The 26,052-nt window shown below is 41.7% G+C and overlaps 1 protein-coding gene and 1 long non-coding RNA gene across 6 annotated transcripts in view; both read right to left on the reverse strand.

Annotated features, from left to right (window-relative positions):
• Positions 1-982: 982 nt before the first annotated feature.
• LOC133265822 (uncharacterized) lies at positions 983-4,281 on the reverse strand. Its single transcript, XR_009742123.1, has 3 exons — positions 3,907-4,281; positions 2,544-2,697; positions 983-1,914 (listed from the first exon to the last, which is right to left on the reverse strand). It is a non-coding gene; the product is annotated as an uncharacterized LOC133265822 (long non-coding RNA).
• A 7,717-nt stretch (positions 4,282-11,998) lies between these two features.
• LRRC28 (leucine rich repeat containing 28) overlaps positions 11,999-26,052 on the reverse strand; it is a 52,859-nt gene continuing 38,805 nt past the window's right edge. For all 5 annotated transcript variants that reach the window (XM_061446683.1, XM_061446687.1, XM_061446685.1 and 2 more), the window contains 4 exons: positions 25,707-25,809; positions 21,766-21,941; positions 19,017-19,176; positions 11,999-16,264 (listed from right to left, as the gene is read on the reverse strand). In XM_061446683.1, coding sequence (XP_061302667.1) covers positions 16,192-16,264; positions 19,017-19,176; positions 21,766-21,941; positions 25,707-25,809 — 512 coding nt within the window. In that variant the 3' untranslated portion in view covers positions 11,999-16,191. The remainder of the gene's footprint in view (positions 16,265-19,016; positions 19,177-21,765; positions 21,942-25,706; positions 25,810-26,052) is intronic.

Genomic DNA, 26,052 nt, shown 5'->3' on the forward strand with positions numbered 1-26,052 from the left:
CACCAACACAGAACAGGCGTATACCTTGTCATGCTACAAGATGCGGGTAATAACTCTTAATGCTCTGCAGACAACTGTTCTCATTCAGTCCAGTCAACACAACCAACCTAAGACCCTCTGGCAGTTTGAGAGGACGCTCCATGAGTTTTCCATGTGATCTGGGCAAGCTGTTGGTCAGACTCCTCCATGTTTCCTTGTCACTAACAAGAAAAAGGACAGTCTTTCTGGTAGGCACCAAAAGACAGGACTTGAACGTGTGCCCCCTGCATGTAGCTGTCAAACAGTCCAGCCCCTCTGAGCCTCTTTTCTTTCTCCTGCATTTATTCCCTAAAGGCAGGGGAAGTCTCTGTCTGTAAATAAATATAGTACCTAGCACCACACTGCTTGTACTGATATTCAGGGTTTCAGATTCAGCCACAGTAAAACAACATTTTGACCCTGGTCATTTATTCCGCTGTACCAGATGAGTCAGATGAAACACAGCTGAGACCACGCCAGTCATCACTGCCCCACAAACCACTTCATCGCCTTCGAACAGGGATGAAAAGAACCAGATCCCCATCTGACAACTGTCCTCCCTGCAGGCTTGTGGGTACCTCGCAAGCAAAGAGCAGTCCCCACCACTGAGCCCACACAGACCTCACAGAGACTGAACACGTCCACACAGCAAGAGAAAGCAGACCTGGGAAGACGAGCTTTCTCCTCATCAATTTTTTAGGAGCAAACCACTGCCCAACATAACAAGCATGTTTTCCAGGGCTCACCAGAGCACAAAGCTTGACAAGAGGAGACTAAAAGGAAACCAGGGATTCTAGCCACCTCCTAACTAGCTTTCCAGAACAGGAATGCCAGACACGGGTTGGCAGTGTGTGGAGAGAGCACTGCTCCTAAGAGCCTCCCTGAGGACGTACCTTCCTCACCTACACAACAAAGGGGTTACGCATTGTAGGTGGCTGGCATTTTGCAACACCTTCCTGCCACAGCTGAGCTCTGTTCTTCACATGGATTTCTATATATTGTACCTACTACTGTCTTGCTGCTTGCAGAGCAGTTACCAGCTCTGCTCTTCCCAGTGCAAGCTGTAACATTAAACCTTATTTTACTTGGCAGCTAGAGCTCACTTCTCAAGCAGCTGTGAGAAAAAGACCCCTTTACTGATGCAAATAAACATGGTTTTATTTTTAATTTCTAAATTAAAACAAACAACTTGTGCTCCAGGCTGTGCAGGCCACATCCATCTCAATAAAACCCCACACAGAGCAAAGGAGACCTTCTGGCCTCTCTGATGCTCTATGAGATGCCTGGTTTTACCCTTAGTATTGCACATTGATAAGGACAGAAAACTGCAGAAGCGTCTCTGACTCCTTTTTCCATACCACGCATGAAATATGAGGCCAGCTGTGCAGACTACTGTTTCCACTGAACTAAAAGTTTAGCTGGAGCTGAGAATTAAACCCAGAACAGGTTTAGCCTACACATGACAAACTATGGAATAGATCTGGCTAGTTTTTGTCCATGATCTTATCCCTCATGGTGAGAGCAGGCTTGTAAAGACCACATCTGGGAGCTAACTCACAGCAACAGCAGTATCCCCAGCAATAGGGGTCTGAATGCAGGTCTGAATGCCCAGGGAATTTTTATCCCAGCCCTAATTGCCAATGGCAGACATCTTATTTCTAACAAACTTGAACCATTGAAGCCTAGCACTAAAATGCAAGTTTGTGATGACCTCTCCTAGCGTGGTTTATTGGGAACACACAAGCAAGGACAGACAGACTGATGAAGTGTCTGCAACCCTGGCATCACGGAGTTGCCACTCCATACACAGCTACAGGAATAGGAGCAGCAGCAGCAGCAGATGGAGCAGGATTGTTCAAATGGCAGAGCTGGTCCTTCCTTCTGAGACATACGGCTCTAGCAACAGATGAAAACAACCAGTGAGGAGATTAGAGGAGAGCAGTCCCGGAACACATGTGAGGAACAAATGCAAGGCTGAGCAGTGGCTCTGTATCTTTTGTTGTTCCTGGCATTGCAGTGAAGTTGGATATACAGGTTCTGTTTCTAGTAGAACCAAGGTTAAATGAAACACCTGATGAGTGAGTATTTCAAACTACATCTTCAAGATAAGAGGAGATAGCCAAAAGCCTGCGTCCTGCAGTCTATAGCACATTACAGGTCTCTGCCACGAAGTAAACCCCAAAAGGGGAAGATGTACCATGTATGCACAGAGCTGCCAACCTAAATGTGCCCACACATGCAGCTGTACTACAGAAAGATTGCAAGAGCAGAGCTTTTTGAGTTAGAAAGGCATGCAGGCAGGCAAGGAAAGAACTTCAAATTTGTGCTAAGTTCCCTTAGCATAAACTCTATATACACACACTATTTATCGATAAACCGTAAAGGCACAAGGACTCTGTCTGGAGCACTTGGCTCAATTTATGTCCCTCCCATAGGCTTTCTGTTAAGGTTTAGGAAACCTACTGCTTATGTCTTCCTTTGGGTTGGGTTGTTCCATTTCTGAAACAAAAATGTTAATTCTTCACCTGTTTCCTGTTAGGATCCACTTGCAACAGCTTCTGTAACAATGGAGCAGTTGAGACCACTAATTTCTCTGTAAGCTAAATATTGCTACTACTGCCACTGGTGAGGGGTTGCCCTTCTGCAATTGCTCCTCGATACTGTATTGGATTCCTGTGACTGGGCAACAGAAGAGAAAAATCACATTGCAAATTCACAAGCTCAGGATATTGTTGAATTCTGCAGCTGATCAGTGCAACTGGATGGATCGGGAAGCTTTGCTGTGGAGTTTGGTGATATGAGGCCAGAGTTTTCATTAGCCCCTCCTGCATATGCTTTAACATAGCAGAAGAAGATTGTTTCCAGTACCTCTGCCCACCAGCTTTTCCCAATTCAGCCCATTGCTTGTGGGAGATCTGTGCGAGAAGCCAATCTCCTATTCTAATGCAACTCAAAGCCAACTCTTTCAGTGGACTAAATACAGTCAAAGCAAAACCCGTATCTGCTTTCCCAAGGTCCTTTCTCTCAAACAAATAAACAACCAAAAAAAAAGGTTTGTTTTTATAGAGCTTGGGTTAAAAAGCCACTCTTGGAAATGTACTGAGTGGAGCAATCCTCCAGCACCACCCAAAACTAGCCAGCAAATGAAAGCTCGCCAAGGCTGTTAATTTGGCGGCTGGGGGAGAACGAAACCTATTGCTACCATCTGCACAAAGGAAACGGAGGCAAAGCAAAACCCTGCTGTGTGAGCAGAAAGAAAGGTTCAGCATAGCAGAGACAACACAAACCATATGAGACACTTGTTAAACCCCCTTCCTGCTTTTTTCTCCACCACTAAATGGTGCAGGACTATGATCAATCTATTCAATAGAAGCTTCAAACAAGACCCTCAGGACCGTCAGTAGTGCAGGTCTCTGTTTTCTTACAGATTCTGGCACATTAAGGCACTGCTCCCTGGTAAATCTTAAAGACAACATGAATAGTTTGCATACACTGAGCCCCACAGATGGTTTGGATCTAAGAGACCTTCTGCAGACTGCAGTGGTCATGAAACCCATCCTCACAGCTAGAATTTGGGATGCACCACATTTCTGCTGTTGTTTGTTCTGCTCAGTTTATGAACCAGAATAAACAAATGAGCTTTGGAAAAAAAAAAAAAAAAAAAGAAAGGCAGTTTGGAAAGAGCTTGACCTACTGTGAGCCCTCTACTCAGCTAATTGTACCCCAAAGGCAACCGTGGCTATAGTGTGTGCTGTTTCACAGGTGAAGAAAACGGCTCTCAGAGTAATCCTTGGGCTCTGGAGGGGGTTAATCTGCAATCAGCTCTATCTGTGGAGCTGGCCCCTACAGCTGCACCAATGTCTCCGGCTGGAAAGCTGGCAAGAATACCTTGGTAGTGCACCAGGAGGCTCTGGGAATTTCATTACATTTTCCACTCACCCAGCGTGTCTCCGGAAGGCCATCTACGGAAGAGAACAGAACTAGCATGTTGCCGCCCAACCCTCTGGAGTTTCTGCTTTCACACCCACTGCCAAAGCACAAACACCCTCACCCTAGGCCAGATTCTGATCATCTTCATACCAGCAAGAAAACCCAAATCCAGTAATATCAGCTTCAGACTCCTGCTGCAGTATCTCCTGACCAGCAATTCGGAGGGGGGATGCCCTTCCTCTCACCTCCAGCAGTATTGAGCACTGATTCTCTCTTGCCTCAAACTGAAGTTGTGAGAAAAACACACCCCCCATGCTGTCCATGGAGCAGTAGGGCTGGGGTACATGTCTAGGCTTGTTGCAGCCTGTCTCTCAGCTGACACTTGCAGTGGTGCTGTGGCACTTTCCACTTGAGCTTTGAAAGAAGCTTCAATTTACAGAGCTGGCAGGGGCAAAGGGTAAAGAATTTATCAGCTCTGCAATTCATTTTAGAGAGGGCACAGATAAAATACAGCTCAGCTGGATTCACTCATCTCATCTGAGCAGATGTGAGGATATCCGGTGACCTTGTTGAAAACAGACTCACCTGGAGAGATTCAGAGGTTTGTACCAAACCCAGAGTTCTTCCAAAGAGCAGTTTTCACTTGGTGCCTGCAAAATTCTCCTTGCAAGAAAAACACCCTGCAAATAACAGACCACCATCAGGGTCTCACACACAGAGAGACATCTCTGTGCTGGAAGGACACGGAGAATTTCTGTAGGTGCCCGAAACAGAAAGAAAAGGTGGAAGACCCAGGAGTCCAATCGAGACCATTCCCTCATTACAGCAGGATATATGTCACCTTTTTAGTATGTCCACAACAGCTGTGGGAGCTGGGGGACAACCAAGCAGACATCCTGCCCCTGGCACCAAAGCTCCACTTTGCACACTACTGCGGGGATCAGGGTTTGGTGTAATACTGTGCCTTACTTCAGACCTGCTGCCCAGAAGAGAAGCGGCACCAAACCCCAGGGGTTGCCATTGCGTGAGCAGTCCCAGCGATGTGCCCTGAGATGACAGCTGTGGTGTAAGCAAACCTCTCGGCAGGACTGTCTAACTCCAACTTAAAATTGAGCTTCTGTTTCAAGTCAGATTTTCCCCTGATGTGCCTCATCCTGCCCAGAGACAAAAATAGAGGAAGTGAGAAAACAGACCTTTATTACCAACTGCAGTCCCCACTGCCCAGCAACCAGCTCTACGCTCCATGTTAGCCTTGCATAAAGAGAAAATAATAAAACCCAACAACCCGCACTACCCACAAAATATAGACAGCAGAAGCCTTTATGCAGCTCAGGCAGCAACCACCATGTGTCTGCAAGCTGAGCAGAGCAGAGCTGCAGCCTTTGTCCCAGACATTGTCTAACCTCTGCTCCTGCTCTCAATGTGCTTCAGTGGTGCTGATGCAGGAGGTGAGCATGCTGCAGGCCGAATTGTGTCATTAGGTAAGCTGGGGCTTACCTAATCTCCTGTTTGTCCTGCTGAATAGGATGATCCTTTTCCAGGATTCCTCATTTCTTACCTATACACAGTACATACATAACAGACGTTTAGAACTGTATCTATGTTTGGGTTTCTTCCTGCTACAAAGAAAAAGTAATGACTGTAATGAAATAGTAACGAAGGTTAAATTGCCAGCCTGTGCGCAGCTGTGGTGGGGAACATGAGAAGGACTGCAGGCTGCAGTTGGCATTGCCTACCATAATTACCCATAACCAAATCATGGTTACACCCTGTTCCACACAACACTTTGGATTTCCAGATTCAAGCACATCTCAGACAGATATGGGGCCTATTCCTATCCCTCCTGATGTCTATAGCGAGACTTCAGTGGTCCAAAGTCCGCACAGGACTGCTTATGCAAACTTGGTATTTAACAAATGATTTGGATGAGCCAAGGTAAACAGGCAATGCAGACACCATGGAAAGCAAAGGAACAGCTTTAACTGAAGGAGCACATTATGCCTTCACATTATTTTATGAGGAACACATTAGCCCTGACGGAAAAGCGTGAGGAGATGAATCTCAAGTCATTACAAAAAAGCCAGGTCTCTATAAGGAGATACATGAATACCTCCCCAGTCCACCAGATAACAATCTTTTCACCCAGCCATGGACTTCAGTGAGGAACGGTGAAAACATCTTTAACTGTCCCTCATTCCTTATCATCTCCTATCTTTCTGCCCTGCAACAGCCCAGAAGGCTGGTCCCACTCCCAGGGCAGCACTGCAGCCTCTGACCACACAGACCCCTGAACGCTGCAGGGAAGCAAGTGCATAAACATCAGAGCAGCAAAGCCCCAGGGACAGACCAGCACCCCGCAGTCACTGTGACACTGGAGCCAATGAGTCTGGGCTCCGAGGAGCACGTTCAACCTCTGGCATATAACCCTGCAACACTATCTCCACCATTTCCATGTGGGGCATCCTTTTCCGCCACCTACGCTGCCTAGCATGGGCACCAGCTTAGCCCACCTGCTGTGAGCTGTTAGTCAAGTATACTCCTCTAGCATGAAATATATATGCAGTTTCTGGGATGCTACGGGGCTCTCACAGCCCTGCCTGCCTTGGGTAGGGAGGATGTGTGGGAAGAAAGCCTTCAGAAGCTGCTGCAATGACAGGCTACAGTCTAGTCAAACATTAACACCCCCCCGGACCACTCCCAAAACCAGCGGTAACAATCCAGTTAGGAATTTGAAAGCCAGTGAGGCTCTTCCCCACAAACAGGCCAGCCCTTTGGCAGCTGAGGGCAGGAGGGCCAGGGCAGCACACAAACACAAGCTCTCATAACACCATAAAGAGCTTCTGTTTCCCGACACACTGCAAGGGAGGGAAGGCAGAGGCCAGGAGAAAAGCAGCAGTCTCGGGCCACGTGGCAGGTCAAACCACCGCCCAGTTTGTTGGCATCCTCTAAAGTTTAAATACGCTTTGAGCCAGCAGTGAATCATCCCTGGCAGGTAAGAATGATGTTAATTTATGACATGCCAAGTGCAAGCAGATCTTTTGGTGTCAGTCCAATGGTTTTAGTCTTATTAACACACGGCGACGGCTCAGGTTGCAGCTGTGCACATTAAAACTCTGGCAAGTGGCATTTTAAACAATGACAAACTTCAGAACAATCACTCCACACATGGAGCCAGGCCAGGCAAAACTGAAGTGTGGCAGAATGAAGGTCAGGAGGGTAACCTGTTTGTCTGGGAGAGGAACAGGTGGCCGCTTGGGTTGCTGCAGGGTCTTTAAACTGTCTGAAGGACACAGTCAAGGATCATTTTAACCCACTAAGCTACTTAAACCTTCCCTTACACTGGTTTGAACTTCCAGAGAGCATTAAATCTTAAAGAGCTTAGTAATACATCTTCAGGAAAGCTCTCCCCTCTGCTAATGCATTCACAGTGCACACACTGCACTATGGAAGCACACGTCTCCTTTGACAGCAACATCCCTCTGGCAGCTGAACCATGCAGCTAAAAAGCAGTAAGCTTTAAACTAAAGCATTGCACCAGAGCAGCAAGTCACACAGGGAAACACATGACCACCATCCTGCTCAACAGGCCAAGGACACCAGGCTCCTCAGAGCTACAGAAAGACAACTCAGAGAGGAAGACGTGCCTTCATCAGCTCCTCCTTCTCCAACCTCACAAGGGACACAGAGCTGACAGTTGCTGAGACCCCATGGCAGCCCTGGGTTGTGCTGGCAAACTCAGACCACATCCAGCAAGGAGGGCTGTGTAACAAGAGTGACTTCTGAGTGCAGCTTCTTACCTTGAAGGCACCCGAGCAGAGCAAAGTCAGTCCAAACCCTTTCTGCCAGTTGTGTTTTCATCAGAAGATGTGATGTTGGGAGACATAAAAGACATTTTCATGGCAGAAAACAAACATTTCGTGTTTCAAAGCTGTGTTTCTCAATTTGAAACATACCGAAATAAAGTTTTTGAAGTGTCAAAAGACAGATGTTTCCGAATAAAATGGTAGAATCAGATCTGACATGTAACAATGTTTTCCAGTGCAGTGCTTCCAAACCAACTGGTATCAGAATTTTTATATTTCCACCCCCAATTTTCTCCTTGCAAGCAGAATTTTTATTTTCCAACCGGGTACTTCCCAAACGAATTTTAAACAATAAATCAGGTCTTGTGAAATGAGTACAAGGATTTAGCGACACGAGATCAGATCCACAACAGAGTGTAAATTCATAAAGAAACAGTTATTTCTGATTTAAATACCAGGTGTGTGGATGTACTTATTCCCAAATGAAATTAGAGGACTTAAATTCTTTCATAACAAGACGCTTTTATTCTGGAATAGGAACATCCACATATGAAATTCATCAAGAATTGCTAAAGCCACGGTAAGGTCTCAGGCTACTGACTGTTAAATGAAAACAGTAAATTTGTTCTCCCTGTTGCAGCTCCTTGCTACGTAACACACTAGATCCTCCTGGATAAATGTTCCTCTAAGTTAAAGACTAGTCCCAGCACGTCTGTGAACACCTCATGGTAATACTTCAATGAGATGGACTGGAATCAATACTTTTCATCTTCGCAGCTCGGGGCCAGAGAGCAGTGAGTGGGGCAGGGGTGTCAGACCATGTGACACCAACACGGCAGGGAGGGAACTAGCTCTGCACTGACCTGGAAAGAAGTTTCTAGCTAGTAGGCATCAGTTCCTGCATCACTTGAGCTTCCTTGAGGGAGCAGGGAAAAAGGAGATAATTAAATAGGGGTTTTCAATTCAAACCTTCTCCCCAAGTATCCTTAATAGCAATCAGACATAAGCTTGCCTACTGTTTAGATTGAGCAACTGGAGAAATTCAAGCCCCCATATTTCATAAAAAAAGCTTCAGAGCCAGGATTAGATACTGCTAGATCTAAAAACCTGATATGCAGTACTGATTTAATATAAATGAACCCATTAATTTAAGTTAGATATTCTCTATTCATCTGCAGCCAGAACAGAACGCATCTCTGTGATCTAGATCATTGTAGAGAAATGTGATTAGGTGCTTTTGCCTGATGAAGAACAAACCTGTGGTACTCACTGTGCAGGTAACACAGTGCCTTAACATCAGTGTAAATGGATCCACAGCAAGAGTCTGGGAACTGACTGGATAATGGAGCATGGAGCTGTTATTTGTAACTACACAGGAAAAGAAGCAAAAGAGGTATTATACTGTGAGAGTAACCAGTGTATCTGTAGAAGTATAAAATCAATATTAATTCTACAAAGATGTAAGATATAAACTAACTCCCTATTGCAGCAGTTACACATCTTTTATAGAAATAAAGATGCAGAACAGTAAGGTGTGAACATACAGAACCATTAAACCTGCTACTTTTAGACACGGGGTTCTGCACTGCCTGGACAACTCACTGGTTTTCATCCTACTTTAAAGAGAAACACTTACCTAGAATTCAAATATGAAACCTTGCCAGCCCTGCCTGGTCCAAGCTACACTGCCTGAAGAAAGTTAGAAGTTGTTTTTCTTGGTAATTCTTCTCTTTGTGTATCAGCTACATTGATTTGGCTTTTTACAAGATGAAATTAGAGAGCCAACGGAGACAACGCAAGAGCAAAGGCAGCCAAATTCAAGTCCATGCTCAGACTGTTCCTTCAGTGCCAGCGAAGCAATCAGAGTTATCACAAACAGACCCAAGAATATTCAAGCTTGACTCTCCTAATTGCTTTAACAATAAAAAAAAAAAAAAAAATCAATGGTTAGAACTCTAAAGTATAAAGGAAGCCTAGTAAGACTGATACAATAGCCACAAGTGCAGAATCACAGGAGGCAAAAGGCGGATCAACAAAAGCACAATGGGGCATATCTGATACCACTATTAGCTGATACTTGCCCATAGAAAGAACACTGGTTATCTTTTTAAACGTATTTTTTCATTAGATCTAGACAATGTCATCAGCATCTTCAGACCACATCTCCATCTTCCCATGAATTGCGTGCCCATGCTGTTTCCTATTAAACAAAACGTTCCAGTGGGCCTTAACTGCACCAAAATGGAACTTCAGAATGCATTTCTTCTTTGCTACTAGAACAGCTTGATTAGCAGTTATAACAGTGCACTTCAAGAACATCCGTAGTACCAATCAATAAACAAATTCAGTAGTGCATTTTTCAATACAAGAAAGCTTTCTCAATTGATCTGAAGAAGAAAATTTAAACCTTGTGACTTCATGAGGTTCACAGAAAACGACAGCACAACACTTGCAAGGCACTAGCCCCTGTACTGCAGGTGTAGTCATATATAGCAACAGAACAGGCACCCATGACTGACAGCTTTCTTCACAGAAAGTCAATATTTACATTCCTCATGAACACACAAAAGAACATCGAGGTACCTGAGAAATTAGCCCCTGATTGCCACTTGGAAGGCATCATCAGAAAGTCAAGTCACTTCAGCACCTCCAACAGAACTGCTTTCAGTCTTAAGACTCCATCTCTCACAGATGCGCCAAGGTCTTTTGCCTGGGAGCGGGATACGTCTGAAGGGCATAATAGGAGCTGAAAAACCATGCTATGAGGGGTTTATTGTTTAAAATGTCAGAAGATAAAGAAAGCATTTGGTCAACTCTTGCTTTCTTTCTTGCTGCAGTAGGAAAGAGAAATCTGACAGTAATAAATGGCCACTCCCAGGCTCCTGGGCCAGCTACAGGGAATAGCAGTAGGATTCTTCGGCGCAGAATAGAGGGCTTGACTGTAATATTAAGTGATCACTGAAGCTGGGGGACAGAGATGCAGTGGTTCGACTCTGCTCTCAAGTTCCCAAAATGTCACCACATAGAACGGCCCTAAATCTTGGCTTGGAAGTCACAAAACATCCAGTGCCTTTCCAAGCAAGAGCTCAGCTCCTCTCATTTCCTGCATACAATAGCATTATTCAGCCACTGAAGTTTCCACTTAGCTTGCATCTATGCCAAGTACTTTTAATTGCAAAGGAAAAGGATGTTAAGCTCTCCCATTTCTTTCTTTCTATTCACAAGGGACACAGCAGTGGTTGGTAAAAGTTACAGGTTAAGGGTTGTTTTCCCCCATCCATCTCACTTACTAAGGGACTTGTGTCCTCCTGCTGCCTCTCAAAGAGAGGTTACCTACACTGCATGGGTAGGAAAACTTGCACTGTCATTTGTAAAATACCTAAAAAGACAAGACATGGTAAACTTCCCAGCAAACAGCAGCAGGGAAGCCTCAGTGCTATCGGAACCCTTCAAGGCATCAATTATATCTGATGTTCAGAGTCACCTTGACCAACCTACGTCTCATTTAAGAGTGGGTATGCTACACGTACAATAATACAGACAGCATCCAACTGCAAGAACTCATCAGAACAGATAACAGAATAGCAGCTTTGACTGAAGCAAAATGCTGCACAGCAAGGAGTGAAGTAACTGGAAAAACAGATGCTTAATTTCTACTTATTTTTGGCAACCTTGTTCCTATGATATTTGTTAGATGAGGGGGAAGAAAAGCTGCTGAATGCTGCTTAGTAAATTATACACGAACCACAGCCACATGGACTATCAGGGTGGCACTTCATACAGCCCTACTCAAAGTTATTTTTCTTTTGATCAATCCACTGAAGGGTCTGGAGTAATGTTTCCATATGGGTTTTGTTCCTATTATGCAAGATCTGGTGAAATACATTATCCAAGACAAATGCAATAAGTGAACTGAAGTGGTGTTTTGGCCCTGGTAGGGTTTTAAGAAGTGTCTTCACCCCACTTCTTCAGCCTTGGGACATGAGACTTATTAGCTAATTACTATGCAAATGACCTGAAATGTAAATTACATTCTAACATAGCCCCAGGAGCAAGAATTTAGTTTACTGTAATGGACCGTAATTCTATCCAAAAATATAGTTTATTAACAAGCACATACAATAAATTGCACCACTAAATTTAAATAAAACATCTAGCAAGCTCACCTTCGCACTAAGTGACATTTGGTTAATACACAGCAAAAAAGCAATGCACATATGCTTTCAACAGACATAGAACAAACTCAGTTGCAATCCAAGTTCAAGTTTTAATCCAAAAAAGGGCACATAAAAGCAAAAGCAATGAAGACTTCACATGAACCTTGCCATTTCTTTCCACCAGACCTTTGGTCTCTTACAAAATAGGGCTGTAATACAAAAAGTAATAAAAACTCTGGATTCAATTTACTCAGCCTCTTCCATCACAAGTTACCTATAACATTTTGTGACACCATGAGTAGCATTAAGAGGGAGGTAAGAGGCAAAGATAGTTATGTTTTGGACCCACGTGAGTTCAGCTGCAGACAGAGAGGCTGCCTAGCAGCAGGCATGGACCTCAGTGTCATTTTCCCAGTTTTTGCAAGAAATATAAAGATGGTAAAACATTCTTCTCTCTTATCAATTAAAACTTGATCCATCCTCCACTGACATCAAGGCAGAAGTCCTTCCGTTATCAGGGATACTCTGATGTGGCCACAGCGGCCTTCAAAAGAAAGGCATCCTCTCTAGTGAAAGGTTTGTCACTCTCCAGTCTTCAGCCTGGCTGTAATGTCAGTAAAACCTGACACGCTGCTACCACACGGGTGTTAGAACAGTCTCATCCTCCCTTCATGCCAGAAAAAGGGATTCAGCAGAATTCGATATATAAGAATTGAAGCCAACTTGGCAGTAATCAGCTCTGCTCTGCTCAGTGTAAGATCTTAACCTCACCGCAACGAAGTAAATAGGTTTGTAATGAACTTCAATGAAAGCCCAAGAGAAGCATCAGACCAAAACAGAAAAATACAGACTTCTTGATATTAGACCTTGTTCTTCACACAGGAAAGGACATTCGGATTTCTGATTCTCCAGGAGAGTAACAGGAAGATTCCCAAGCACAGTGCTCCAAATCTAACAGTGTCCACAGTAAAACCACTCAAGTAGTACTTTTAAACAACGGCAAAGATTCCTCTGCTTCCTTTGCGGCAGAACAAAAAGTTATCCTCATAAGCAATAGGGTCCCAATTTTATTAATATAGTGCCTGTTATCACAGCAGGAACAAAAATGATGCCTGTGCTCCTTAATCACATTAGAAGTTAATCAGAAAAACCTCACAGCAGTTGTCAGTGGGTTAAAAACTCATTTTCTCTCATTTCTATTCCTGCACCTTTCTAACACCTACAAAAAACCCCCAGAAACTTCTCCTGCTTCCACACTAAGCAAAGAGTTAAGATCTGCTTTTATGACAAAAAAAAAAAGCTCTGTAGAAAAGGTCATTTTTTTCAACTGCTGAAACCAGGTATTTTTGCCGCACAAGGAAAATCTTAGCTCAATGTGATCTCACAAACAAGAGCAAGTAATAAAAAACTACCTACAAATAAATGAATTAAAGTGAAGTCCAAGAATTGTGATGCCTGTATTGAAAAACAAGTGATGCACAGTTCAATCAGCAAGAAGCTCCCTCTCCCCTCTGCAGCTTGCATAGCTGGCTCTCATCTTAGCTGGTTACGAAATACTCTTGCAGCAGAACAACTTTAGAAGAATTTGGACAAGTGAGAATGGAGTTATATTAATCTAGAACAGTATCACCCAAAGATACAGATGAATATAAACACTATATTAAAAAATACCCCATCAGAGAAACATGAATTTAAGCTGCATTTCCAGTCTATATATTGGCCTTTCCTCTTCCTTGTTTTATAAAAATAGGGTATGACATTTCAGCTTCAATTGTGTATTTAATTCATTTATTCATTGGACATTCCAGTCCTGAAATATCATCCATTAAAGTGTTAAGATTCATCCTGCTTATAGAACAGACCAATTTTCTTCTGAACTCCACTTATAGACAATAATAAAGTGAACTCAAAAAATAATTAGATTATGGGAAGAAAGAAAATTAAAAATAAATAATAATGATCAAGCTCCGCTCTTACTATCTGAATGCTAATAAAACAAATGCAGTGCCTTTTGGGTGATCAAAAGATTTAACTCCAAAATAATACTTACAGATTGAATTCAGAAGAAAACTGTACTTTAAAGCCTCTCAGTCATCATAAGAAGAGGACAAATCAACTTCCAATAAAGCACGTCCTTCAAGGACAGAGGGAGCCATGGTAAAAATAATACTGAAGATTCCTGATCAGAGTATGGTATCAAAATATAAGTATTTTTATCATTCCCATAGTTCTCTTGTCATCCATTTAAAAACATGGATTCGATCCTACACTTACACATTTCTGATATGGGTATAATGGTACATGGGCCATTTACATCTTGGCTGGGTAGTACTGAAGGAAAAGACAAAAAGCTGAAGACTCTTTTTGCTGCTTCGGCGGTAAAGGCCGCGGGGTGGGAAGGGCTGTTGGGGATACCAACACTGAAACAAATTAGTGAAACGACAGAGTCAGAAATCCAATAGTACAAAGTCTGCTTGGCCATGGCTCTTTCCCCTACTGCAAAGCAGATTTAATAAATGGGATTTATTTTAGAAAGTTTCACAATTCTTAAACAGTAGATGATACTTGCATTCCTGAAGGATTAAGTTCTACATTTCTTAACGCTAATTCAACTCTCTAAAACCAACCCAATAAAACCAGCAGAGCTTTTACAACTAACATGCACAACCTAAAAATTCCACCCTCAAAACTGCCTTTTTGGTACTCTTTTTAAGCTCTTAAGATACTCTATTTATTGAAGAGATGCCAGGAAGCCTGCAGCGGGAACAAATGCTTCTTTGGCAAAAGGAAAACATTTTAATGCCTCCTCCCTTCAAAGTATGCACACCTCACCACAACATATGCTAATATACTACCAAATAAGTCTCTTTATCTTGCCATTTTCATAACAGTTTCATTCATATCTATTTCAGCTTGCAACTACTGCACACTGTGTTAAGTCAACAAGTAGTTTATACCTAAAAAATAGAAAGTAAACAAAAAGAACACACTGTATTAAAAAAATTATATATTTCAGAACAAGTCAAGAGGGACTAATTTTGTATGGACTGTTTCAGTGTAAAATTAAACTTTTAAGTCATGCAGGCATTTGGGGCCTGTTTTCCATCCTTTGTCCTTTATTTAAAACAAACAAGATCTAACAAAAAAGGATGCCCACAAATATGATAGTGTGCGGAAATTTGCACCAAATCTGCTTTTAATACATGAAAACAAAGTTAGAGCCCTTTTGTGAGGCTATCTCTGTATGCATATATACCTACACATGGAGATACACGTACCCCTCCAGATTTCCAGCCTTCTCCAAGGCACACACTCCACTGACACTCTTCCATAAATCAGCCAAATGTTGAATCTAGAAAAAGATGAAGACCAACTCTTTGCAGATCTACAGTCTACAACTGGAAAAGTATAATAAATAAACAGTAACTATCATAGGCCTAGGTATTTTATCCAAGGGAAACTGCTAAAGTCATCTTCTTCCAAAGAAGCAAAAGGGGAAGTGTTTATTAAAATAAAAAAACTCAAGCCATGAAAACAAAGAAAACACACCCTCAAACATGCTGGAGCAAGACCACTTGGTGTAGGCATCAGTACCAGCCTTCCTTACTGAAACAGGATCCTTAGTCTCCAGATACATCTTAGTTACCCCAATTAAATCAGTTTGGCTTCTAATGTTAACAAAAAGATCTGCTTTTAATATGTGGATTTAAATACCACAAGTAATTGTCAAAGACTGGGTATACAACTGGGATAACTCTGTTGGGGAGAATATTAAAATCAGAGGGAGAAAATAAAGCTAAATTCAATGGGAAAGCTGCTGGGCTTCATCAAAGGCTTCTAGAGGCTTAGATCCATACACCTGAAACCACCTGTAGGGGTAATGAGGATGGGGGAGAGAGAGAACTTGTTTGTCATAACCGAACCTATTTTTTGCCCCTTTTTAGAGGAATGAAAATGCCTCAAATGATGCAAGGGGTCACCCTGAAGACAGCCGCATCTGAAAAATACTGGAAACCCTGAAGTCAGAGCTTGTGAATTTATTTGCTGTGTATGTTGTCCTGGAGGAGAGAGAAGTTAATGCTTTCCAAAGGTTGGTATTTACACTTCCGAAAAGTTGCTGCAGTTCTTCCAAATCTGATGGGCAGGACGTAAGTGCCTCTTAGTGTTCCCAACCGGGCACTTCTGCTGCTTTGGCACACGCACACAGTATTCCAGTACCGATGGGATACGATGTTTAATGCAGCTTTAAACTGGCAGCACTCCTGAGTAGTTTTAAATGTTTATCAACTCAGTAGGTCAAAAGTCTGCAGACACTGGGTGGAGCAGCAGTATGCCACAAAACTAACAGTTGTCCTCCTAGGGAAAAAAAAAAGAGAAGGGGGGGAACAGTTGTCAGTAAAGATTAAAGCTCCTGGCCCCATTCCACAGCAGACAATATGCTGGTTTGTAAAATACAGGATTAGCTGATCTCGACACTTCAGAGAAAGACGGTTCATTTGCTCTACGAGTGCCTGATACAAAAGCAGGGAAGCACTGCAGGGGTTCTCAAAAACCCCCCTGGTTTCTAATGTATTCAGTTTAAAGCAGCAGCATGTGGCTTTTCTTTCTGTGGAGGGTGCGGCTGAGTGCTATAGCCAGTAAGTTTAACAGCTAAAAGCGAAATAGCTGGGTCACTCTTTGCTGCAGTTTGCTCGTGTTTCTTAAATTACTGCTTGTAGGCATGAAACAACTGAAGTCCAGTGTCCTCCTTTGGTTCAGCCAAGCGAACAAACCGGACCCACATTTACAGAAAGGCCAACCGACAGGCAGAGCTGTCACACTGTGCCAGCACTACAGCAGGGGTGGCAGCATGAAAGCCAGATCCTACCCTCACTGTGACCCTTCCTCCTGCCCCCATCCTGGCAGGGACCTAGATATCAGCTTTAAAAATGTTAAGATCTGTTTTTCACTAACCCAGAAATCTCACTTTACCCAGTGCTCTTGTCATCTGTGCTTTTTCAGATACATAAATCCAGTTCAACACTTAACTATCCTTTCCTATAAGAGGATATAGAATGTGATACGGAAATCCAGACAGAAGTTACTGGCATGGACGTGGCATGTGCTAATCAGTGCTGTTCAAACATTCAGGATCCCTACCCTGTGTGTTTTCATGGTCACTGTAAGCTCTTTAGAACAGAAACAGTCCTTCATGTCTTTCTAAACCAGCTATCACACCTCTACAATTCCACATAATCTTACCGTGTCAAGCGCACGAGCTACAGAGATAAGGGAATAGGCTACTCTCTTTAGATCTCATTTTCTATGGATTTGCATCAAATGTCAGCTACTTAAGACTGTATTTGTTAAGGCATTTTGCAGAACAAAGTACATTCCTGTCTAAGGGAAGGAATGATAACCCATTTTTAAAAGCAGCTAAAACCATGCAGAAATATGTATTTTCAATTAATATATTTTAGAATGTTAATAAAATGTTCTTCCAACACAGCCCTAAGGTATACTTTTGTGAGTCCTAACTTCAACAATTCCTAAAGGTGTCTACTGATAGTCTGTCATCTTGGAATGGCAGAGATCTACAATGAACAATGCTCAGCAATTAATTAGAAAGTAGTTCTCTAGTCCAAACTCTCCTATTGTTGGATTATTTCAGATAATATAAGGATTTAGTGACCAGCAAGTAGTTCTCCATCACTTCCTTAGAAAATGATACTGTTCAGTGCTCAAAAAGAATTCTTCATAACATGATTGTAGCATCTTATGCCACTCTGAATATGAAGACTGTAATGTAGAAGCAGTTTATTTTACTCTACATGAAATCCTTTGAGTTTCAACACACGACTGAAGTGTAACAGAATGGCAAGCTGAAGTGTGCTATCTCAACAATTAGATCTAAGAAAGATGACTTTTCCAAATTAGTATTTAAGCAGCCTTGTGGCTGCTGTCCATACCTAAGTTGTTTTCATTTCATGAAGTTGAGTTGCTTACAAATCAGATACCTCTTATGCCACAAACTCACAGCAAAAAAACCTGTGATACAGCTGTGTAAAATAGGTACCATCAACCTGAATCGTCAATTAGTCTCTTCTTTTTTCTTAAAGATCTTCCTCCTGAAAAGCAGCTTCTTGTTTTTATGGACGATAGCCATCAAGTCAATTGATTTCAACAGGACAAGAACTAAGTGGCATTCTTGTGTATTACATACACCTAGTAATTCCTTTTTAAAGCACCTTTCTTTTCTGCTCCTGACTTTTATGGCATATGCTTTGGAACTAATAGCTTGACTTGAATTCTCTAAAAAGAACTTGAATATCACATTTGCTCTTTTAACTCCAAGTGACTTTAAGAAAACCTTTATCATCAGTGCTCACCTTACAGCTGTATTAGATCTTTCTCTACATGAGGGCAAAATTTCCTGAACTGTATCCCTGATTTGGGTCCCGTCTATGACTGCACTGTCCAGCAGCTCAAGAAGCCTGTGTAGGCTTGTCTACTTCACTTATGAATCCTGCACACACATTCACAACTGCTACAACCACAAAAACTGAAATATATTTAAAGAGATGTATTGCTACTAACTGTATTTTACAATGCAGAATGCGTCCACAGCGTATCTCAATTACTGTGGAAAGAAAAACAAGAGTATTTTACAGCATAACGCTGTAATTTAGCTCTGCCTTTAGAGCTATTTTCCATCTTTAATCCTGCAGCACTTCTATTCAGTGGTGACATTCTCCTGAAGTCAGGGCTGAGACCATCAGGGGAAGTACTGGTGTTCAGTACTATTTCCCTCCCAAGGCACAGAAGTGCCATGCATGTACTGCACTACTACAAGCAAGTCAATCCCATCATACCAAAACCCTTCACTAGCTTACAGCAGTCTGAAACAGGCACATGTGGTAGCCCTCGTTAAAGAGTCCAACAACAGTATTCTGGTTGGCTTGTAAATAAAAGACTTGACAACTTTCACAGCCATTGGACAGGGGCTGTCAGATTGGACAGATCTGAAATGCTGCTAAGTTGAAAAGAAGAAATCCTTACGAACATGCTTTGTTCCTTAAGGTGCTCTTCTTCCCAAATGAAACCCCAGTGTAATTTCCTGTATAATTACCCTTGATGCAATCCTGCCATTGGAGTTTCCCTCAAGGGAAAGAGCTTTGGGTAGACAATGGTAAACATAGGCTGGCTGCAGCGGTGGCAGTGTCCCAAGGGACAGTGCAGCAATTCCAGGAGGCTTTTAGGTAGCGAGATGGGAGTCAGAAAGTTCAAATCTAAAGATGAAAAGAGACAAAAAAGGCTTGTAACAAAACAATTGCATGATAAACTCAAACACAACAAGCATGATCTATGAACAATTCAGAAAATCAGCTGTCTCACATACTTATGGCTTTGTCAAAAGAACAGCAAGGTAATACAAATTACCACAGTTAGGGTGAAACACATGGTGCTTTCAATGTTTAAGTTCAAGAAGTTAAAGTTAATTGTGTATGCTTAGCATATGTGGGCATAAGATTAACTGTTGAAAATATTATAGCTCAAGGAAATAATAAACCCCAGTAATAAATCATAAAGCATTTTTAAACACAAAGATCATCTAGAGAAGTATTTAGTAATTAATAACAATACAAGGATTCTGAAAAGGATATCAATACTATTTTACTAAAATATTTCAGCAACCAATCCAGGAGGATATCTGAGCTCACTAAAAATCCCAAACTCCCCCATCTGCAAAAAGAGACCTGAAATATTTAGAATGACTTGAAATACAATCTAGCCCAGCATAATTCTCACAGGTCCAACCAAGGAGGCCACTCTAAAAAGATCAATACATTCATCATCTCTTCAGTGTGCCCCCACTGTTCACAAGATGCCATCCTTTTCACCAAAAGGGACTCCAGGGTCATTTCAGGGGAAAAAGCAATTATTTTCTCAGGTCTGGCCCAAGCCACAGAGTGTTTTCTAAATTAAACCCAATATGCTAATCTCCATCTAGAAAATGAGACAGCCAAGGCAGGTGAATGAGTTCAGGTGCTGAGTAATCAAGACAAGATGCAATACCTGATAAATCATTTTTGTGATATCACACTAGTTTCAGCTTTCAAACACTGCAAGGTTTAACGCCATACACAATGTACCACAAGAGCCTTGATTGAGGTGACAAGCATGACGAATAGTACATTTGCGTCAGAAAGAAAAGGTCACATTCTGCAGTCAGACAAAGTCCGGTCACTGCTGTCATACTTACCTGGCAGCCACCAAGTATTTAACAGCACCCTTGAAACTGCAAATTTAGGCAGTGATAGATGAAATCTGCTGCTTTCATCATGTGCCACCTGCTTCCCCAAAGCACACTTATCTTACACCTCTCCAGACTATGCATTACTCTTGACCCACTGAAATTGGGTGTTACCACTGGTAACGCACATAGTCTTTAATAAGGTAGTTCAGAATAAGATATGTATGTGTGTATATGTATATATAAACATACTAAAAGGCTACAAACTAGAAGTAGGCAAGATAGTTAAACATGTATTTCAGCATCTTTTTCAGGTTCTGCACCTTGGCTGCAACTAGATATAATCCTCAAAGCCTCGTGCAAACCATCTACAAACCATTTCTTAAACAGATTTTGCAATGCTATCGTGCTATTCTCAAACCAGACTTCACCAGCATCTTCAGGAACCACTTTCAAAGAGTCATATTCTAGGAACTACTGTGCAAGTCACAACTGGGTGAGAAAAGCAGTTACTGATGATTTAAAAGATCTCGTAGCTGATGTTCTCAAACTCCTTTTCAAAGACTGGAATTTTGCAAATCAGAATGAAACAGCATTCGTCACTGTAATTTTGGTGCAGCTGATATCCTGATCCGAAACAACGGAAAACCTCCCAAACCTCCCCTCTCCCAACTAGATGCACAAATATCCAAAAATAGACAACTGCAAACTGGTCAGGTAATGTTCTTAATGCCAACAAATACATTCTCCACAAAGCAGTACAGCTTCCTATGAACACAGGCTTGTGGGGTTATCCTGTCCCTAAACATGAGGCTTCTTTCCTACATCATTTTTGCTGCAGACCTCCTTGTGCACTTTTCCTGGCAAAGCAGTAGTTTTGCAGTTATGATTTACTCCAGTGGCCATGGGACAAGTGACCCCTTATCATAAGCTCTCTAATCTCTCCACTGTAACTCTCTACCCTTCTGCTTTCTCTTTTCACCTCTAAAGCTGACAAATTCCCAAGATGCTGCAAATAGGGAAAAGTCACAATATATCTAAATCTGTCAAAATGTGAATCTGCAGGTTATCATCAGATACTGCTAACTCATGTGATTGCTTGATGCACAACCACATAAGCCAAAGGCCACTTTACAGCAAAGAGCTTGAACTGGGGCAGAACTAAAACAGCTCAGCTGTCACGCTGTATGTACTGAAATGGCCAAGGGCTGCTAGCATTTCTTCTGCCTTATGTATAACAACTCTGCCAGTTTAGGAGTGTGCTGCCTGGCAAGAAGTTGCATTGTTGGCTGATGCATCTAATCTTGCCTCAGGAACTGTATTTCTCATCTCTTTATTTCCATTAAAGAATTCCTCCTGCAAAAAGCGTTCTTCTTTGTACAGTCCTCAATAAGGAAACCGTTTGTAAGCACCACTAAACCTTAGCAATAGTCTTTGAATCTTTGCTTTTTGACATTGGACATTTTTGTGCTAATACAGCATTTCAATCATAATTTGATTAAATAAATCTTTTAAAATATTCATCCTTGCTCAAGCCTTTGAGGAGCTATTTGAAATGTTCCTATCACTGCCAGAAACACACTTCCACCCTTTCTGTAATCTGAAGAATGCAGAGATTTCATACCTTTTAAAAACCTGTAGTAGATGTCATAGAGAGTCCTCATGGCCAGTTCTTGCAAAGGCAGCACATGATCTGTTTCTGTCCCTATAGATTTCACCTCTGCTGGCAGGAACACAGTTAACTGGCCTGATGAAAAAGAGAGCAGTTTCACCTCTGAAACTTGAATTGGAGAACCACAACTAGAAGGACACAAGACATTTAGAAAGTGGTTAGAAAAAAATTATAAAAGTAACTTTATGGGGAAACCCAGATGACCAACCCAAAGTGCACCTGATCATAGAATCACAGAATAGTTAGGGTTGGAAAGGACCTTAACATCATCTAGTTCCAGCCCCCCTGCCATGGACAGGGACACCTCACACTAAACCAAGCCACCCAAGGCTTCGTCCAACCTGGCCCTGAACACTGCCAGGAATGGCGCATTCACAACCTCCCTGGGCAACCCATTCCAGTGCCTCACCACCCTTACAGTAAAGAATTTCTTCCTTATATTTAATCTAAACTTCCCCTGTTTAAGTTTGAACCCATTACCCCTTGTCCTGTCACTACAGTCCCTAATGAAGAGTCCCTCCCCAGCATCCCTATAGCCCCCCTTCAGACACTGGAAGGCTGCTATGAGGCCTCCACTGATACCGTTCTTCAGTGCAGACCCCTTCAAGGATTCCTTGCAAGTGCAATACATGTTGGAGTTGGACCTTTAAAGACCTCTTCCAACCCAAACTATTCTAGAAATTCCCAGCTTTTGTAACGTGCTAGTCATGGGAGGCCTTTACTTATCAAATAACATTCAAAAGCTAGAGAACTGAGAACACAGTCCCCAGAAAGTGAACTATGTGTATTACATGTCCCTTACATTGCCAACATGCTCTCTTTTGGCCTCTGAAGGCCATTACTGAATATTTTACTTAACAGTTTCATACCTAACAGTTGGTTTCCTGTGTCCTAGATCAACCAGTTGAGAATGGTAATGGATTTCTCAACTATAATACATGAGGCAAATTACAATCACCAAAAAATACCATTTAAGTGCCACGGATGATTCTGTAGCATACATTTCCCCATCCACAGAGTTCCCTTGGAGGGTGCAGGGTGTGAAAGAAAAGTAAAAAGAACAGCCTAAGCTGTAGTGGGAAGATACCCTAGGGAGTCTACAGCCTTGTCCTTCCCAAATCATATCAGGAAAAAGAAGGTTATTTTGGATCCAAGGAGAGAAACTTAGCTTGTAGTAAAAATAACAACTCTTTACATGATCCCTATTGCAAGCTACCATGCCAAGGAGACACACATAGGAAAATTCTACTAAGAGGCTGGGGAAGTCAACAGGGGAATCGGAATTGTTTATGACAACTTAAATTTGAAGCCAAGAGCAACTTGTTAGGGCCAGTCCTAACAAATGGAACAGAAACACAAATTTGTCAGCCTTCCCAGATATTGGACCTAAAACTGAGGTAACTACGCTCGACCTTATCAGATGTGAAAGAAATATCATAGTACTTCCTCCATAACAAAGAATCTCATTTCTTTTGATTAAAGGAAAAACAGCCCAGAGAAACAAGCAAAAAAGAGCAGCATCAAACAGCAAGTCAGGAAGTCTCTTGTTAAATATTTAATGTTTTCCCACAAACCATTGATGGGGTTAAAATATATTTGGGAATTCAGAGGTCCAGTATTCCAACAATCCGTTCCCCAGGAATCCATACCAATGAGTTAGCTATCACAACACATAAATCTATCATGTTGTATATTCAAGCTGATTAACCCCTTATCAACCTAGCTAGAAGATGCACCCATACACTCACTATAGTTTCTGCAGCTCAGAGCTGGGTTATTTCGTCTACTTTATGTAAAGGGTCATAAAGAGAGCAAAAAAACCCTAAACAAAAGAGACCATCAAAAGGAATACTCCCAGAGATATACATCCTTAAGTCAGGGTGGATTAGGGAATGAATCTCAACCCATGAGTAATCCTTGGTGCAAAAAGAATACAAAGGAAAACCCCACACAGAATCCATGGAGGTTAAGAAGTGGAACAGAGGATGGTGTAACTAGCTGGGAAAAAAAGATGCTGCAGAAGCAGCTTGGTGAATAAATAACTGAGGGCACAAAAAAAGGCTGCGACCACCCATTGGCTGCCTCCAACAAGACTGACAGATACCTTAGCTGGAGACTATGAAATCCAATCTGCAGCAAATAAGATCAAAATTTATTTTGAGTGCTGAGATCATCACCTCTTATATAAAAGACTTTTTCAGTCAGTCTGACTGCAGGATTCCCAGACAGAGATTCATTACTTGCACAATGCAATTTTATATTCTATTTTCAGAAATCTAGCTTTATGTTACTAATAGCAGCATGTCGGATTTGATTCTCCAGTGGATGACCAGAAAGAGCATGAAAGCCTGGGTCTTCAACTCTCTCTTGATCCATGAAAACCTTGAACTGGTTACTAATGCTTTCTTGGAAAGAACACAGGAATTCCACACATGACTATTATTACATAATTTTAACATCACTCAGCACATTATCAAATAAAACCTTTGGTTTCTTAATAATGTGTAAGTGCTCTTCCTGTGCTGGATGATGTGAAACCAGGATGGTCTCACAACAAATATCTGTTTGGGACACAAATACTGGCTTGCTTATCAAAAGTAGTAACTTGTTATTCTTTAATATTAAGGGAAAAAATCATCACGTTATTTCTTCCACAGAAGCATTACAAGAATTCATTTCATTGCAACACTTCCAACTTTGTCTTTTCCATACTAGATGTGAATGGCCTCCATCAGGGATACTAGCAGCTATAGTCTGACCAGGACTGTACATGTAATCACAGCAAAAAGAACTGGTAATATCCTCACAAAAGGTCAGTGCAAAGATAAAATTATTTTGCCTGAGTATAAAATAAGGACTTAAAACATTAAAAAACAAAGGCATTCTTATTTACAATCACCTGATATACACAGGACAGTTGGATCAAACTTGTTGGTCCAACTCGTTGTCACTAGTGCTATTGGTCACAATCTACACAGTTCTATTACCTTTACGGTCAATTTAATGTCTGTCTTAGGATTTTTAATCAGTTCTGAAAGAACAGAGCCTAGGAATTATTTTTCCTGAAAAACAAAATTATTGGCAGCTCAAGGCTGCAGACAGTGCAGCAGAATTATAATCCAACTGCAAGTACTTAAATATCACCCAACCAGCTGACAGGGAATATTAGAAAAACCTTAAAATGCCAAGACTCAGCATCTCACATATTGCAGGAGAGTGCAGGCTGTAGAGATGGAATTTATATTTAATGCAAGATTTGCTGAGAGTGAGCACACCAGAAATTTATAATTAGATGGTAATGGGGACAAATCCTCTTCTGATCAGTTTTACACCAGTAAACTGGTGGTGCTGATCCTAATTTATGCTAGTGCACTGCAGAAAGAATTCAGCTAGTGTCCTAGACAAACCACTTCATTTTCCTCACATCCTAACCACAAACATGAGACAGCCTAGGATATTTTTAAAATCCACATGTAAAAATATACCTGTCAATCCACCTCTCCTAAAAAAGTTCTTATTTGCTGCAACACATTAAAAAATACTTTGTTCATTCTTTAGTTCTGGAAATTCTGCGAACCCTGCATTTTTGGCCAACCTTTAAATGCAGCCAGGATTCGGCTTTAGGCCTTACATTATCATTACAAATTCCTTCAGAATAACTGCACTGTCTGTTACAACCTAATACTAAACTACTGAAAGTCAGCAATTAGCATAGAGGATTTATTACAAAAATCAAACAGAACTGGGAGCTGCAGTAATCCCCCCAAATTAACACCAGTCCTGAATCAGTCATGCACACATATGAATTAATCAGTTGTATTATACAGGAAGATAATTATGAGAAATTTTACAAGGAACAGGTATTCAAGACAGCTGAATTAATTCATACCTACCCACTGCAACCAATGACTTTATTATACAGGTAAGATGGGAGGCCTTTCAGATGAATGTTGTTATCCACATAAACATATTGCAGCTCCCGAGAACGACCTAAATCTGGGTTTAGAAAACAAGAAAAGTCAGGGGGAGAAGGGATGACATAGTGACAAAGCAAGAAAAGCAAAGCAATTCTCTTTAATTATAAATAAGCTGATCAGACCCAATGTAAGCAAACATAAATTAATACTTCTCCATTGTAAAGTTTCAGCCAATGGTTTTATTATGCATGAGCTGAAAAGCTGCTTAGAAAAAATCCTTTGAAATTACTAAAACAAAACCAAACCCCTTTTCAGTAGCTCT

Source organism: Pezoporus flaviventris, unplaced genomic scaffold (assembly GCF_033815535.1).
Source record: "Pezoporus flaviventris isolate CSIRO_AGI_PZ_B2104156 unplaced genomic scaffold, CSIRO_AGI_Pfla_v1 ptg000006l, whole genome shotgun sequence".
Taxonomy (NCBI): Eukaryota; Metazoa; Chordata; class Aves; order Psittaciformes; family Psittacidae; genus Pezoporus; species Pezoporus flaviventris.